At 40.8% G+C, this 17,994-nt stretch overlaps 2 protein-coding genes across 5 annotated transcripts in view; both read right to left on the bottom strand.

The window, feature by feature from the left end:
* Window positions 1–17,994, bottom strand: part of EIF3J (eukaryotic translation initiation factor 3 subunit J) — a 670,767-nt gene that overhangs the window by 243,986 nt on the left and 408,787 nt on the right. The gene's annotated exons all lie outside the window — the stretch shown is intronic.
* The window catches only part of GOLM2 (golgi membrane protein 2), a 127,900-nt gene that overhangs the window by 84,406 nt on the left and 25,500 nt on the right, over window positions 1–17,994 (bottom strand). For all 4 annotated transcript variants that reach the window (XM_050799521.1, XM_050799524.1, XM_050799523.1 and 1 more), the window contains exons 2-3: window positions 6,669–6,723; window positions 1,092–1,194 (exon numbers count right to left, since the gene is read on the bottom strand). In XM_050799521.1, the coding sequence (XP_050655478.1) occupies window positions 1,092–1,194; window positions 6,669–6,723 (158 nt within the window). The remainder of the gene's footprint in view (window positions 1–1,091; window positions 1,195–6,668; window positions 6,724–17,994) is intronic.

Raw genomic sequence — 17,994 nt, 5'->3', positions numbered from 1 at the left:
TGCAGCCTCAATCTCCTGGACTCAAGCGATCCTCCCACCTCAGCCTCCAAGCAGCTAGGACTACAGGCATATGCCACCATACCTAGCTAATTTTTAAAAATTTTTTGTAGAGACAGAGGTCTCATTATGTTGCCTAGGCTGGTCTTTAACTCCTGGGCTCAGATGATTCTCCAGTCTCAGTCTCCCAAAGTGTTAGGATTACAGGTGTGAACCACCATAACCTAGCCTGTGATAGTCTTATAGTGAGAAAAGGAAAACTCCTATTGTGGTCCCACAATTGGAAAAGACTAAAGAAGTTTTGGTACATTAATATGCTAGAATAATATATTACCTCTACATTTGTTAAATCTTTAATCCTATAGACATGCAGAAAAATACTGAATACTGTTATGTATTCAGTACATATATTTAAATACATATATTTAAGTAAATGTATAATGATAACTGATAACCTACAAGAGTAAGAAGTCAGAAATGGACAAAAAATGCTTTAAAATATGGCAGATCTTTCTAACTTTTGGTGTACAAATCTAAAAAATATCTTTTACCATAAAATTGATTACAAATATAATACAAGTTTTAAGGAATGATTGCTAGAAAGGCCTATAAGAGGTTCCCCAACCTCATCACCAAGTCTAGAGGTATCATAGAGGTATCAGTAAGAGGGTTGCCATGCAGAACAGGAAGAGCAGCTAGCACTCAGGCCCTCAGCTCTTCTGGGAACATCTCCCAGTGCTGGTTTCATCTTCTGGATGCCCATCAAAAAGATGCCCATCAAAATCTCCTTTCCATCTTTGCCACATCTGATAAAACTCAGAGCTTGTAAGATTTTCTGTCTCACAATGAATTTTACAACATACATAAACTCAGCATGCCCTCTAAGAGACACTTCATGCTGTTTAATTTATCAAAATAAGAGTCTGGATTTCAAAAAGCTAAAGAAAGATAAAAGAAAAGGAATTTAAAAGACTTAACAAAATGAAAGAAGAGAAAAAAAGGAAAACAAAAGTCAGAGAGGAAGAAATGAACTGAGTCCAAAAGTTGGACAAATATTTTAGATTCATAAACATATGTTGTATGTAACATCTTACCTTTCATATTCTAACCTCTTCACAAGGTAAGTATTGTTCTTCCTGTAGTCCTGAAGCTGGTCTTCTTGTCGAAGAAACTCCTGACGAAGCTCAGCAAGTTGCTCTATCCACCCAAGGTAAGAACCAAAGGAATCAAGTTCACTCATTGTAATGCTTCCTATTCAGAAGCTATGGGATGTTTTTTAATTATACGTAATTCTCAGTTTTTTCAGTAATACTCCCAGGAAATTAAATTATACAACTAATGCAACATTTAATAGCCTTTTGTAACACATTCATGGTCAATAAAATTTATTCATTTATTTATTTATTTGAGATAGGGTCTTGCTCTGTCGCTCAGGTTAGAGTGCAGTGGTGCAATCTTGGCTTACTGCAACCTCCATCTCCTGAGCTCAAGTGATCCTCTCACCTCAGCCTCCCAGGCAGCTGAGACTACAGGTGTGCAACACCACATCCGGCTAATTTTTGTATTTTTAGTAGAGATGGGTTAGCTATGTTGCCCAGGCTGGTCTTGAACTTGTGGGCTCAAGCAATCTGGCCACCTTAGCCTCCCAAAGTGCTGGGATTACAGGCATGAGCCACCACGCCTGACCAATAACATTTATTTTTAAAACAATATAGCTTCAGTGGATTTCACATCAACCCAAAATATTCTTTAAATTACACATTGTTACACTTTGTGTAGACACATGCTAAGCTGTGGAGACAATACAAAAACTACCTATCTCTTCAAACCTATCTGCTTTATTACAGTAGGAAAAAAAAATCATACTTTTTAGATATGTTTACTATGGGTACAAATTTTAAGTTTTCTTTCTCATTTTAAATCACATTCGACTAACCAACTTAGGTGCCAATCATTTTAGATACATTTCTAGTTTGGCTATGGACGGTAGCTCTACATATCCCAAAATTCCATTTTCAAAGCTCATAATTTCTGGACTGAGACTGAAATGTTTTAGTGGAAATGAATAACATGAAATTCTAAACTAGATAGTAAATTATAACCTGGCCAAACACTTGTTTGTAAATGTTTAATCCACAATCACCAGTCACACATGTTCTAGATTTCATTCCCTCATGAGCTAAAGTCTACAGACAAAAGAAATGCAGGTGGAAAAGAGTAAATGTTAATTACATAAATAGGTGATTTTAAAAACAGCTAACAGCCTTAGCAGTTAAGCAAAAGTAGTATTAAGATAATTTTTAGATCAAGCCTGTAATCCTAGCACTTTGGGAGGCCGAGACGGGCGGATCACGAGGTCAGGAGATCGAGACCATCCTGGCTAACATGGTGAAACCCCGTCTCTACTAAAAAAAATACAAAAAACTAGCCAGGTGAGGTAGCGGGCGCCTGTAGTCCCAGCTACTCAGGAGGCTGAGGAGGGAGAATGGCGTAAACCCGGGAGGCGGAGCTTGCAGCGAGCTGAGATCCGGCCACTGCACTCCAGCCTGGGCGACAGAGCGAGACTCTGTCTCAAAAAAAAAAAAAAAAAAAAGATAATTTTTAGAAATGAAAACAGGGGCCTATACTGTATAAGCAACAGCTTATTAAGATTAAAATATAACATCTAGCCATAATGTACCAACACTATAACATCTATTTCTTACAGAAGGATTATAGAATTAGTCTTATTACTCTAAAAGCACTCCAAAAACACTTGGAAGATATATATACAGCCACTTTCCTGAGTAAAAAGGGTGGATCACATGAGGCCAGGAGTTCGAGACCAGCCTCGCCAACAAGTGGAAACCCCGTCTCTACTAAAAATACAAAAATTAGCCAGGTGTGGTGGCGCATGCCTGTAATCTCAGCTACTTAGGAAGCTGAGGCAGGAGAATCACTTGAACCCAGAGGCAGAGGTTGCAGTGAACCAAGATCATGCCACTGCATTCCAGCTTGGGCGAAAAGGAAGACTGTCTCAAAAAAAAAAAAAAAAAACTATAAATAAAAATAAAAAGCAGATGTTTTTAAACAGCAGATGTAAACATATACTTACAACTGTATTCATGCAACAAAAAGACTAGAATAAAATATATATCAAATAGAATATACACTAGAATAAAAATATATCAAAGTGCTATCAGTGAATGTGTTTAATGGTAAAATTTTGAACATATACTTTTTTTCTATACTTCCTAAATTTTATTGTGGAATTATAACTGTGGCAATAATGAAGAATAAAAATTTAAGTCACATAAACATCTGCTGAGACATATAATGTTTAACAATATGCATCATAACTATTATATAATAAGTATGAAAAAATCAATGATTCATTTAAAATATTTGTAGTTAATCATTGTATTTACATATTCAAGCCACATTTTAAATTTCTCTTTTTTTTTTCTTTTACGACATAGTCTAGCTCTGTTGCCCAGAATGGAGTGCAGTGGCACAATTTCAGCTCACTGCAACCTCCGCCTCCCGGGTTCAGGCAATTCTCCTGCCTCAGCCTCCTGAGTAGCTGGGATTACAGGCACCCGTCACCACGCCCAGCTAATTTTTGTATTTTTAGTAGAGACAGGGTTTCGCTGTGTTGGCCAGGCTGGTCTCGAACTCCTGACCTCATGATCTGCCTGCCTCGGCCTCTCAAAGTGCTGGGATTACAAGCGTGAGCTACCACGCCTGGCCAAATTTCTCTTTTTATAATATTAATTCACCATATGTAAACGTCGTTGATTTACCCCCCATCTCAAATAAAAGTGATGGATCTGTGGTGGCCAGGTAGCCAAAAAAAAACCCTTTCAGCTTGTTGCCTGATCCCTGTTTCCATCTCCTAAGATACAGCAGGCCAGAAGTACCAGAAACCCTGGGCCCCAGCTATGAACGCTGATTCTATAGAGACAATGAGATCACAGTAGGAAACAGCAGCAAAAAGCCTGTGGCTAAGGGATTGAACTAGCCAGTTCAGTAAACCTGTGCTCAGGCTGGATAGTTTCTAGAACTGAAAGCTAAATTTAAAAACTATAACTAAAAAACAAACAAACAAAACTAAACAACCACCAGAAAGAGACTTCAACTGGTGATCTTTAGGACTCATTCTCCTCAGGAGAAAGGGAACAAAAAGATACAGTCCCTTCTGATTCAGGCTATGCTGTAAAATATCTGAAATAGCTTCAGAATGAACCCAAGGCTTAGTATGATTTTAAGATTTCGGATGGCTTCTCTGCCCCCTCACAAAGCTTCCCACTGGCGGTATTTGAAATTCATCTATCAGGAAATAAAATTTTCCTTTGTAATTGAAGATAAAAGACTTAAAATACAATTGACAAAGAAAAACAAAACATTAATATGAGTTTTAGCCCATGTAAAATACCATTTTTCCTTTTTGAATACAGAGAAAGATCATACAGCAGGGAGGTAATTGGCGATTTCCAGTGGGTCAAAACAGAGATTTTCAAGGGGAAAAGTAAGCAGACCAGAAAGCAAAACAAAGGAGAAAGAGGATCAGGAAAAATAACTGATGGATACTAGGCTTAATACCTGGGAGATGAAACAATCTGTATAATGAAGCCCCGTGACACACGTTTACCTATGTAACAAACCTGCACATCCTGCACATGTACCCCCGAACTTAAAATAAAGGTTGAAAAAAACAAAAACAATTTTACTTTTGACTGATTGGCATGTGTTTTCTTTATATTAACCCAGAGATATTCTGTCTAGCGTGGCTGCTTCAGGTCACCATAGCAGAACTCTTAGAGTAAGTTAACACGAGTCAGGTTGATTGTACAGGACACTCTATCTTTGAAAGCAACACCAGTTATGTTATAGAAAGACATGGCTGTACTCCCTTAGTTTAACTTCAAAAGATCAGGGATAGGTAAGAAATGGGTTGCCTGGGGCCAGCTTAAAAAAAAAATATATATATATATATATATAACTTCTAGAAAACTTTGACTTCGAACTTTCTTTCAGTAACAGGCATAAAAACAAGGTAAGCTAATCAAAATAAATCTGATAGTAGAATGTCAATTTATCATCTCAAGGATTAGAAAAACCAACTTCCATTTATTTCCAAGAAAATATAAACCATCTCAAGTGTCTTAGTGTCTATTACTTCTATTATAGCAGATATTAATTTCAAAGAAAATTTGCCTATAAAAGGCAAGTTTTCAAGAAGTTTATTTCAGTAGAAACCATTCCAAGTTGCAAAAGTCATATTATTTAAATTCAATTTTAAGAGTCCAAGCTTCAAAACCAAAAGTTATACATACAAATCAAGACTTTTTTCTCTGCTGAAGAGTATCATACACAATTTCAAAATATCTCAAGATCTACTCCAACACATACGGTACAATAAAGATTTTTACTCAGTAATATAGGTTGTCATTTTTGTTGACATATACTAACAGAAGCCACAGGACTTCTTATTCAACTGATCTATGTAACAAGCAGTTAATAAGCATTAAGTTACTGCTTTAATAAGCCCTAATAGTATTTCTTAACATTTAGTAAGAAGTATACTTTGATGACAAGTGGAAGCATTTGTAAAAATTGCAAGTTAGAAGCAGCAATGACACTGTGGCATCTTCTGTGTCATCCTAATACATTTTGGTGAGTCAAAAAGAGGAGAACATGGACACAGATGCAACAAAAACCAGTGTGACCACCCAGAAAGCATTTCTAACAGAAAGTCAAAGCTGTTCTAAATAATGGATAATAGGAAATCAACAACTTATTTTAGGGTTACAACACACAAAAACACTTCCTATTGATTGTGCTACGTAAGGAGAAAAATTTTACAACATTACAAAGCCAGCTAAGGTTGGCCACTTCGAGAGGACAATAAAAATAGATTATCTAAGTATATCTAAAGAGGCTCAAAAGGATAATAGAATAAAGGATATTTATGAAGCAAGAGAGTATATGCTACCCACACACATAAACCTAGAGACAATGCATGCAAAGTTTTAAAATGCAGTATTATAACCAAAGGGTGTGAGGTAGATGAGGATTGTTCCTCAAATCCCAAACTTCAAAGGCCAACAGTGATGGCGTGAAGTAACAGAAGCAGATTACAGGGCTTTTTTTTTTCCTCCCGTAAAAGCTGTAGTACCTCTTTATCACTTCATCCAAGTAAAAATATGTGTGTGTATTTTTATATTTATTATATATTTATCTACCTTCCAGGTTTCTTTCTGTTCCCAGGGTATCTAAAACATTAAGCCTGGAGGCTCTATCCAAAGCATTCCTAGACCTGAATGAATTAATTTAGCAGATTGGACACAGTACAGAGGGAACACTTCTCACCTTTTTCCAAGAAATTTGAAGGCTTCTGAAGCTACAGCTCAATTTTTTTTTAGTATTCTCTTAAAAACATTTCATTGCATAACCCTGTCTATAGCACAAGGTTAAGATACAGATCTCAAATTTTAACTTGGATTTATCACATATAAAGCATCGTTAAATAATTTATTATATCTTAAGGCAAAAGGATAAATGTTTTACCATCAGAGGAGTTTGTTCAGAAAACTGTATTTCATTAGGCTAATTTACTATTTCTTAATTCTTCACAATTTTAGGCATTTAGTGACCTTTGTTTATCTTTAATCTGTAATTAAGTTTCTTACCCTTTAAATGATGTATGTCTGCCATCTGATATGATATGTTGTTCTGCAGTTTAACCTGAAAAAAAATTAAGTTTTCATTTTACTAAAAAAATGTAGTTTTGCTCATTTTTTTTTTCATATTCACTTTGAGCTTGATCATAAATGCAAATGAAAAACTCTGGTTATTTATTTATACTCCACCTCCTTCCAAAAAAATCAGCAGTAAATTCTGATCTTGTAATGCTTACTTTAAATTTGCACAAGAAAATCAAGAAGATTCATTTCAATTGATAATGTAACACCTTTAAGTTTTTAAAGTTTGAACTGAATATCACATAATGATTTTTTCCTAATACTCAGAGCTATGGTCACTGTCTTCTAGGCGCCAGTACATAAGAATACTAAGAACTTAAAAGTATACCAAAGCATGACTCAAAGGCTTACTGGTCAACTGAAAAATTAAAATAAGACTTTGGATAAGCCAGGACCTCACAGACAGGGAACCAACACTCTGTCTCAGTTATTGCTTTAGACAAGTTCGTTCTAATTGTAAAATGTAACTAAAATATCACTACAAATAGATTCTCTTGCCTACCCCAAGGTAACTTTACTTTGGAAGGCAGAGGCAGATTCACATTAACCAGTAGTACCATGGAAAAATGATTTTTTTTTATACTGAGTCTCATTCTGTCACCCAGGCTGTGGTGCAGTGGTACGATCTCAGCTCACTGCAACCTCCGCCTCCCAGGTTCAAGAGATTCTCCTGCCTTAGCCACCCAAGCAGCTGGGACTGCAATGATGCAGTCACTGCTCACTGCAGCCTTGACCTCCAGGGCCCAAGTCTATCCCCTTATCTCAGGCTCTCAAGGAGCTGAGACTACAGGTATGTATCATAACACCCAGCTAATTTTAAAAAATATCTTTTTTTTTTTGCAGAGACGAGGTCTTGCTATATTGCCCAGGCTGATCTTGAACTCTTGGGCTCAAGTGATTCTCCTGCTGGCCTCCCAAAGTGCTGGGATTACATGAATGAACCACCATGGCCAACCTAAACTTTTTATTTTAAAATTAATTACAGATTCACAGGCAATTGCAAAGATAGTACAGAGATGTCCCAGATAACCACACAATTCACATAATTTCTCACAATGGGTACATCTTATATAACTACAGTGCAACATCAAAACCAGGAAACTGACATTGGTACAATATGAATGTATAGTTCTATGTCATTTTAAAATATGTGTAGATTGTATAACCACCATCACAATCAAGATACAGAACACTTTCATCATCCTAAAGATTTCCCTCATGCTATCCTTTTTTTTTTCTTTTCTTTCTTTTTTTTTTTTTTGAGATGGAGTCTCGCTTTGTCGTCCAGGCTGGAGTGCAGTGGCTGGATCTCAGCTCACTGCAAGCTCCGCCTCCTGGGTTTACGCCATTCTCCTGCCTCGGCCTCCTGAGTAGCTGGGACTACAGGCGCCCGCCACCTTGCCCGGCTAATTTTTGTATTTTTTTAGTAGAGACGGGGTTTCACCGGGTTAGCCAGGATAGTCTCGATCTCCTGACCTCGTGATCCGCCCATCTCGGCCTCCCAACGTGCTGGGATTACAGGCTTGAGCCACCGCGCCCGGCCTTTCTTTTCTTTCTTTCTTTTTTTTTTTTTTTGAGACATGGTCTCACTCTGTAGCCCAGGCTGGAGTGCAGTGGTGTAGTGGCAAAACAGCTCGCTGAAGTCTCCATCTGCTGGGCTCAAGCGATCCTCCCACCTCAGCCGCCTGAGTAGCTGGGACTACAGGCATTTGCCACCATGCCAGGTTAATTTTTTTATTTTTAGTAGAGACGAGGTCTTGCTATGTTGCCCAGGCTGGTCTTGAACTACTGGGCTCAAGCAATCCTCTTGCCTTGGTCTCCCAAAGTGCTGGGATTACAGGAGTGAGCCACCATGCCTGGCCCATGCAGTCTGTTACAGTCACCCCGAAACCCCATTTCCCCACCATCCCATGTCAAGCCACTGGATGGGAAAGTATAAAACAACTAAGAAAACATGAGAGCACTCTCAAGGAATTAGACAAGGCACCATCTAAAGCAGTACAATTACTACAAGAATCCAGAGATCAGGGAAAACTTCATGGAATGGATTATATCTGAATCAGGCATTGAAAGCTAGGTAAAAATTTAAACAGATGGGAAAGGGGTATTTCAGATAGAGGAGATGACATAAGAAAAGATACAGTGGCAAGAAAGCATGAGGCATACCTGAAGACTCCATCAACATACTGTTTGACTGGAGCATACGAAAAGAAGAGTTGGAAAGAAGGATGGAGTAAAAAGACCATGGAGTATCTTTCAGTCCCAGGTAGAGTGTATTCTTCAATCTGAGAGCCCGTGACTTCCAAATTTAAAATGAAAGTTTATCCATAAATAGATGAAAATAGAAATGTTCTAGGTGAAGCAAGAGAAGGAGTCTAGGGGGTCCCTCTTTTTTTCCCCCAGAGTCCTGGGTGCTTTGAAGAATTAAGTTTAAAATATAGAGCTAGGCCGGACACAGTGGTTTATGCCTAGAATCTCAGTAGTTTGACAGGCCAAAGAAAGAGGATCACTTGAGGCCAGTTCAAGATCAGCCTGGCCAACATAGTAAGACCTACAAAAACTAAAGAAAATAAAAAATGAAATTAGCCAGGCATGGTGGAGCATGCCTGTAGTCCTAGCTACTTAGGTGACTGAGGTAGGAGGCTCACTTGAGCACAGGAGGTTGAGGCTGCAATAAGCCAGGATTGCACCAGTGTACTCCAGCCTGGGAGACAAAGCAAGACCCTATCTCAATCAATCAATCAATCAATCAATCAATAAAATGTTGATATTCAGTAATAAAAAAGGAATAAAGTACTAGTACATGATATAATATGGATGAGCTTGGAAAACATTACATATGCTAAATGAAAAAAGACAGTCACAAAAGTTCAAATATTATCTGATTCCATTTATATGAAATGTACAGAATAGGTAAAGCCATAGAGAAAGAAAGTAGATTAGTGGCAGCCAGGGGCTGGGGGCAGGAAGGAATAAGGAGTGACTTTTTATTGAGCACAAGGTTTCTTTTGGGGATGATGAAAACGTTCTGGAATTAGATCATGGTGATAGTTGCTCAACATTTTAGATATACTAAAACCCACTAAATTGTACACTTGAACAGGATACATTTTATCCTGATGTGTAATACATGAATTACACATCAATTTTTAAAATGTGAAAAAAATGGCCAGGGGCAGCAGCTCATGCTTGTAATCCCAGCACTTTGGGAGGCTAAGGCAGGAGGATCGCTTGAGCCCAGGAGTTTGAGACTACTCTGGGCAACATCACAAAATCCCCTCTCTACAAAAAATACAAAAACTTAGCCGGGCATGGTGGTGCATACCTATAGTCCCAGATACTTGAGAGGCTGAGGTGGGAGGAGTGATTGAGCCCTAAAGGTTGAGGCTGCAGTGAGCTGTGACTGCACCACTGCACTCCTACCCTAGGTGACAGAGCAAGACCCTGTCTCAAAAACAACAACAACAACAAAAATAAACAAACCAAAAAAACCCTACTCACACATTACTATAGGGTATCATACAGGAAACTGGGAGGCCAGGCGTGGTGGTTCATGCCTATAATCCCAGCATTTTGGAGGCTGAGGCAGGAGGATCATTTAAACTCAGGAATTCAAGACCAGCCTGGAAATACAGTGAGATCTCATCTCTACTAAAAAAAATAAATAAATAGATTAGCCAAGCATGTTGGCATATTCCTATAGTCCCAGCTACTCGGGAGGCTGAGGTGGGAGGATCACTTGAGCCCAGAAGTCAGGGGTGCAGTGAGCCATAATCAAGCCACTGCACTTCAGTCTGGGCAATGGAGCAAGACCCCATCTCAAAAAAATAAAAATGAAAACTAAGGATAAAACAATGGACAAGCACTATGCACTCAAGGAGCTTATTATTTAGGAAGGGAGTCAAGTAAATAGGCAATCACAATACAGTAAAATAAATGCTATCATTAGGTTCTACAAACATGATGGGAGAACTTAATAGAAGCATTTAATACAGCCTTCATGGAGTGACAGAAGGCTTCTGGAGATGATGATGATGACTGAAATGAGTCCTGCAGGAACCAGGTATAAGTAGGGAGAAGATAAGGAGGAAAGGCATTCAAGGCATGTGTCAAAACTTAGATATGAAAAACATTTAACATTCTAGGAACTATAAACAATTCCCAGTAGCTAGAACAGAGAATTAGGGAGAACTGGTAAGAAATATGGCTAGAAAGGTAAGCAAGATTCACATTCATGAAGGGTCTTCTAAGAAATATGGATTCATCCCGTAAGTTATGGTCAATCTTTAAAGTTCTTTTTTTTTTTTTTTTTTTTTGAGACGGAGTCTCGCTCTGTCGCCCAGACTGGAGTGCAGTGGCGCGATCTCGGCTCACTGCAAGCTCTGCCTCCCGGGTTCACGCCATTCTCCTGCCTCAGCCTCCCGAGTAGCTGGGACTACAGGCGCCCGCCACCACGCCCGGCTAATTTCTTTTTGTATTTTTAGTAGACACAGGGTTTCACCGTGTTAGCCAGGATGGTCTCGATCTCCTGACCTCGTGATCCGCCCGCCTCGGCCTCCCAAAGTGCTGGGATTACAGGCTTGAGCCACCGCGCCCGGCCTTTAAAGTTCTTTTAAAGCAAGGTAGTAAAATGTAATTTCCAATTTTTTTTTTTTTTTTGAGATGGAGTCTCGCTCTGTCTGAGTGCAGACTGGAGACTGGAGTGCCCAGACTGGAGTCCAGTGGCGTGATCTCGGCTCACTGCAAGCTCTGCCTCCCAGGTTCACGCCATTCTCCTGCCTCAGCCTCCCAAGTAGCTGGGACTACAGGTGAACGCCAGCACGCCTGGCTAATTTTTTTTTTTGTATTTTTAGTAGAGACGGGGTTTCACCGTGTTAGCCAGGATGGTCTCGATCTTCTGACCTCATGATCTGCCTGCCTCGGCCTCCCAAAGTGCTAGGATTACAGGCGTGAGCCACCGCGTCCAGCCTTTTTTTTTTTTTTTTTTTTTTTTGAGACAGAGTGTCGGTCCGTCGCCCAGGCTGGAGCGCAGTGGCCCAATCTTGGCTCACTGCAACCTCCACCTCCCGGGTTCAAGTGGTTCTCCTGCCTCAGCCTCCCAAGTAGCTCGGACTACAGGCGCATACCACCACTCGCAGCTAATTTTTGTATTTTTAGTACAGACAAGGTTTCACCATGTTGCTCAGGCTGGTCTCAAACCCCTGACCTCAGGTGATCCACCTGCCCCAGCCCCCCAAAGTGCTGGGATTATGGGCATGAGCCACACACACCCAGCCCCAGTTTGCAATTTTAAAAAGTCAATCTGGCTGCAACATGAAGAGTAGACCACAGTGGGCAAGATGAGAAGGAGGGAGACCAAGGACTACTGCCATATTATAGGTGAGAATGTTGGTCTAAGCCAGGGGTGGGCAAACTATGGTCTGTGAGCCTGTTTTTGTAGGGAAGGAAGCTAAGGATGATTGTGACATTTTTTGTTTTGTTTTGTTTTAAATAGCTGGGGGAAAAATCAAAAGAAGATTTTATGATACATGAATTATATGAAATTTAAACTTCAGTGTCTACAAATAAAGTTTTATGGGAAAACAGCCACACTAATTTGTTTACATATCGTATATGGCTGCTTTTGAGCTACAGTGGTTGTGGCCCAGACTATATGGCCTGCAAAGCCTAAAGTACTTACTATCTGGACTTTTACAGAAAAAGTCTTTTCAATTTCTGGTCTAAACTAATAGAATCAGAAAAGAGAGGTAAATACATGTGAGATATTAAAGGGGAAGAAAAAATAGTCTTGTGGATTGATTAGATACAGGGGTAAAAGAAGAAACATCAAGTATGATGCTTAGATTTCTTTTTTTTTTTTTTTTTTTTTTTTTTTTTTTTTTTTGAGACGGAGTCTCACGCTGTTGCCCAGGCTGGAGTGCAGTGGCGCGATCTCGGCTCACTGCAAGCTCCGCCTCCCAGGTTCCCGCCATTCTCCTGCCTCAGCCTCCTGAGTAGCTGGGACTACAGGCGCCCGCCACCGCGCCCAGCTAATTTTTTGTATTTTTAGTAGAGACAGGGTTTCACTGTGGTCTCGATCTCCTGACCTTGTGATCCGCCCGCCTCGGCCTCCCAAAGTGCTGGGATTACAGGCTTGAGCCACCGCGCCCGGCCGATGCTTAGATTTCTAATTGGGATGAATAGATGAGTAAAAATACAATTTTCTGCAACAGGGAAACACAGGAAGAGGAACAGACTTGGGGTCAGGGACAGAAGTGGGGAAATGATTTTTTCAGATTTGGACCTATTGATTTTGAGGCATCTGTGACATATCCAGGAAGAGATCTTCAGTAGGCAATTGGACATCTGGAGCTCGGTGACGACTAGAGAGCCATTCACATTCAAATGGTAATCCAGGTCATGGGAATGAGATAATTGAGGGAAAGCTACAGGGACAGCAAAAAAAACCTGACACCAACAACTACAATATTTGATCAGTTGCTCACTCAGAACTGCTCCTTAATAACTTCCAGTTAGCCTGTGTTTTACCTTCTTTCCCACTTCCTTCATTTGCAGAACCCAATCTCTTTTTGTATTTGTTGCCCTTCCAAAGAACATCATCATCCTTTGTATTCACTTTCGATAATTTGTTTTTTTATTTAAAAAAACACTTTTTTTTGAGACAGGGTCTTGCCCTATTGCCCAGGCTACAGTGCAGTGTGGCATGATGACAGCTCACTGCAACCTTGATCTCTCAGGCCCAAAAGATCTTCCCACCTAAGCCTCCTAAGTAGCTGGGACCACAGGCATGTGCTTCCATGCCCAGATAATTTTTTTTGCCTTTTGTACAGATGGGGGTCTCACTTTTTTAAATAAATTTTTATAATACTATGCCAGGCTCTCGGTACTCCACTTTAAATCTGCTTCTGAAATTGCTAGAGGTATGCTATTCTTAAATATTAGGCTGTGACTGGCTTCAGCTTCCCTGAACTGTCTTTCGTATTCTTGTACATTTTTTTTTTTTTTTTTTGAGACGGAGTCTCGCTCTGTCGCCCAGGCTGGAGTACAGTGGCCGGATCTCGGCTCACTGCAAGCTCCGCCTCCCGGGTTCCCGCCATTCTCCTGCCTCAGCCTCCCGAGTAGCTGGGACTATAGGCGCCGCCACCTCGCCCGGCTAGTTTTTTGCATTTTTTAGTAGAGACGGGGTTTCACCGTGTTAGCCAGGATGGTCTCGATCTCCTGACCTCGTGATCCGCCCGTCTCGGCCTCCCAAAGTGCTGGGATTACAGGCTTGAGCCACCGCGCCCAGCCTCTTATACATTTTTAAAAAATGTTAATGGAGGTGGGGAAATTCAATCTATGGTTGAATATATATATTCAATCTGGGTCACTCTGTCACCCAAGGTAGATCTCAGTTCGCAATCTCAGTTCATTGTAACTTCTGCCTCCCAAGCTCATGTGATCCTCCCACCTTAGCCTCCCGAGTAGCTGGGACCAAAGGCACACATGACCACTCCTGGCTAATTTTTTGTATTTTTGGTAGAGACCAAAATTTAGGGTTTTGCCATGTTGCCCAGTCTGGTCTTTTAGCTCAGTTTTTTTTTGGAGAAAGAGTCTCACTCTGTCACCTAGCCTGGAGCTCAGTAGTACAATCTCAGCTCACTGCAACCTCCGCCTCCTGGGTTCCAGTGATTCTGCCTCAGCCTCCCGGGTAGCTGGGATTACAGGTGCCCACCACAACGCCCAGCTAATTTTTTGTATTTTTAGTAGAGATGTGGTTTCACCATGTTGGCCAGGCTGGTCTTGAACTCCTGACCTTGTGATTTGCCTGCCTTGGCCTCCCAAAGTGCTGGGATTACAGGCGTGAGCCACCACACCCGGCCAGCTCTTTAACTCCTTTGGCTTTAACCCTTCCTCTGAGAGCCTTCATTTAATATCTCTACCACCATCCCCTCACCTTCAAAAGAAAGCTTAACTTCCCTTCTAACTATTCCTTCTCATAGTTCACTGTTTTTTCATTTTTTTAGAGATGGAGTCTCACTGTGTTGCCCAGGCTGGACTTGAACCCAGTAGCTGTGACAACAGGCTCAGGCCACCACAGCCAGCTCTCTCCTCACAGTTTTAATTTCCTTGTGGTCATTAGGAATTTGCTTATCTTCTAAATGACTGCCAAAACGTCCCCGCTGTTGAGAAATTAATTTGAGTTCTTACTATTACATGACTAGAAAAAGAGATTATCTTCATTTTGCCACATATATTCTCTGTTGAACTGATAATGCTTCCAGAATACTTTCACTTTTTTCCTAAATATATTCCAGACAGGTAATAGCACATAAACTTCCTGATACAATAAACACTGAATAAATGTTTGCTCAATGATCCCCTAGAATTTTATGTCCCATACTCTTTGTACTACATACTCTCCTACCTTAAGTTATACATTATCCATATTTGCACAATTTTAATTATTCTTCAAGGTTTCTTTTGAGCGCCTTCATTTATTTCCCCTTGTTATCACTGTCATTGCCTTTAGGCTTTACCTTATCCCTCTCTTTTTGTAGTACTTGTTTCTTTGGGATTTTTGAGTCCATCTATAATAGGCCAATTATCCTTGCTCTGTTTGGCCTTTTCCCTGTTAATCTCTTAAAATGTGTTTACTGTCCTTCCTGAGACCTCTTCTCTCTCCTGAGTTTTATGTTCTTTATTTGTTTTCCTCAGCAAAAGTTCTTTTTTCCTGATACTTCCCTATAGTACTTCTTGTTCATCCCCAGCTACTTCATTTATTTTCCCTTAATCTTTCTTCCTGCAATATCAAAAACTTCATTTTTATTTTTCTACCAGCTCTCTTCTGAAGTTCTTTTCATGTTTCCCCATCCTACGTGGCTTCTCTAAATTAATTTTGGCAGCTCTTAACAGCTCAGTTGCTCTGCTTCTCTTTCCATTTGGGGACCTTGAAAATGGCTCAGTTATGCCTGCTTTCCTTTCATTACAGTCTGTTCTCTGGCAATCAGCACAACTATGACCATTTATTCCAAAGGTTATATACAATTGGCTTCTACAGATGTCATTCTTGACTCCTTTTTCTCCACACTAGAAATATTTTTCTTGATTATATCTCATACTCAGATGATTTCTGTTTTTTGTTTTTGTTTTTGTTTTTTGAGACGGAGTCTCGCTCTGTCACCCAGGCTGGAGTGCAGTGGCGCGATCTCGGCTCACTGCAAGCTCCGCCTCCTGGGTTTACGCCATTCTCCTGCCTCAGCCTCCTGAGTAGCTGGGACTACAGGCGCCCGCCACCGCGCCCGGCTAATTTTTTGTATTTTTAGTAGAGACGGGGTTTCACCGTGGTCTCGATCTCCTGACCTTGTGATCCGCCCGCCTCGGCCTCCCAAAGTGCTGGGATTACAGGCGTGAGCCACCGCGCCCGGCCCATACTCAGATGATTTCTAGAGACAAGTCTATCTTCTGCAACATAACTGCCAAACCTGGCTGATGCTCAGAATCACATGGGGAGCTTTAAAAAATACATATATTGGCCGGGCGCGGTGGCTCAAGCCTGTAATCCCAGCACTTTGGGAGGCCGAGACGGGCGGATCACGAGGTCAGGAGATCGAGACCATCCTGGCTAACACCGTGAAACCCCGTCTCTACTAAAAATACAAAAAACTAGCCGGGCGAGGTGGCGGGCGCCTGTAGTCCCAGCTACTCCGGAGGCTGAGGCAGGAGAATGGCGTGAACCTGGGAGGCGGAGCTTGCAGTGAGCTGAGATCAGGCCACTGCACTCCAGCCCGGGATACAGAGCAAGACTCCGTCTCAAAAAAAAAAAAAAAAAATACATATATTACTTCCAGTCTGATTCAGTAGTCTGGGGAAGGCCCAGGAATCTTTATTTTAAAAATCTCAAGTGATTCTGATAAGCAGCCAGGTTTAGCAATTATTCATCTATAGTATGGTTAACACCTATACCAGCTGGATCAAAATGGAATAGCATTAATAATAAGTGAGTATTAAATGATTGTTTTTGTGCCAGGTCCTAGGCTAAGTGTTTTACAAGCATTATCTCATTTAATCCTCACAACCTCCCTGTGAAGTAGGCACAGTTATATTTCCCCATTTCACAAATGAGGAAACTGTGCCCTCAGTCATATACCTACAGCAGGTTTTGAATACTTTCTCAAACAGACCCAATCCAGAGTCTGTGTCTGTGACTACTGTGTATATACTAGATCTGGTAGGTGATTAACATTTTTTATTTAATCATAGTTCACACAGAGTTCACACAGAGTATGCAGTCAACATTCCAAACACAACTGCAACTTTTATCTGCTAATGAATTACTGTCTTCTTAAACCAAGTTTTAGTATAATTAATATCCAGTTATCAGTTACATTTTCTTTTTTCTTTTTTTTTTTTTTGAGATGGAGTTTCACTCTTGTTGCCCAGAGTGGACTGCAATGGTGTGATCTTGGCTCACTGCAACCTCCGCCTCCCAGGTTCAAGCAATTCTCCCACCTCAGCCTCCTGAGTAGCTGGGATTACAGGCACACACCACCATGCCCGGCTTATTTTTGTATTTTTAGTAGATATGGGGTTTCACCATGTTGGCCAGGATGGTCTCGAACTCCTGACCTCAGGTGATCCACCTGTCTTGGCCTCCCAAAGTGCTGGGATTACAGATGTGAGCCACCGCACCCGGCCTACCCAGTGACATTTTCTTTTTCTGTTTTTATTTTTTTGAGACAGAATCTCACTCTGTCGCCCAGGCTGGAGTGCAGTGGCACGATCTCGGCTCACTGCAATCTCCACCTCCCAGGTTCACACCATTCTCCTGCCTCAGCCTCCCGAGTAGCTGGGACTACACCACACCCGCCACCACGCCCGGCTAATTTTTTGTATTTTTAGTAGAGATGGGGTTTCACTGTGTTAGCCAGGATGGTCTCAATCTCCTGACCTTGTGATCCACCCACCTTGGCCTCCCAAAGTGCTGGGATTACAGGCGTAAGCCATGGTGCCTGGCCCCCAGTTACATTTTCAAAGAGAATAAACAAGGTCTTTGGTCTTGACTGGCTATAATGAGTAGCACAAAGTTTTTTTTAATTCACTCATTCATCTTACTAAGAAATTTTATTTTATTGTGGTGCTTATTCATTATTTATTCAATCAGTCATTTATAAAGCACTTACTGAGTACCCACTATTTGCTTGACCTGGGGATACAAAGTATTTGATCTTGGTCTGTTAAGAAGAATCACAAAGAATTACTATAAAGTTTACTC

The sequence above is a fragment of the Macaca thibetana genome, chromosome 7, assembly GCF_024542745.1.
Source record: "Macaca thibetana thibetana isolate TM-01 chromosome 7, ASM2454274v1, whole genome shotgun sequence".
In the NCBI taxonomy this organism is placed as follows: Eukaryota; Metazoa; Chordata; class Mammalia; order Primates; family Cercopithecidae; genus Macaca; species Macaca thibetana.
Note: the sequence above shows the minus strand (reverse complement) of the source record. Positions and strands in the feature narration are given on the sequence as shown.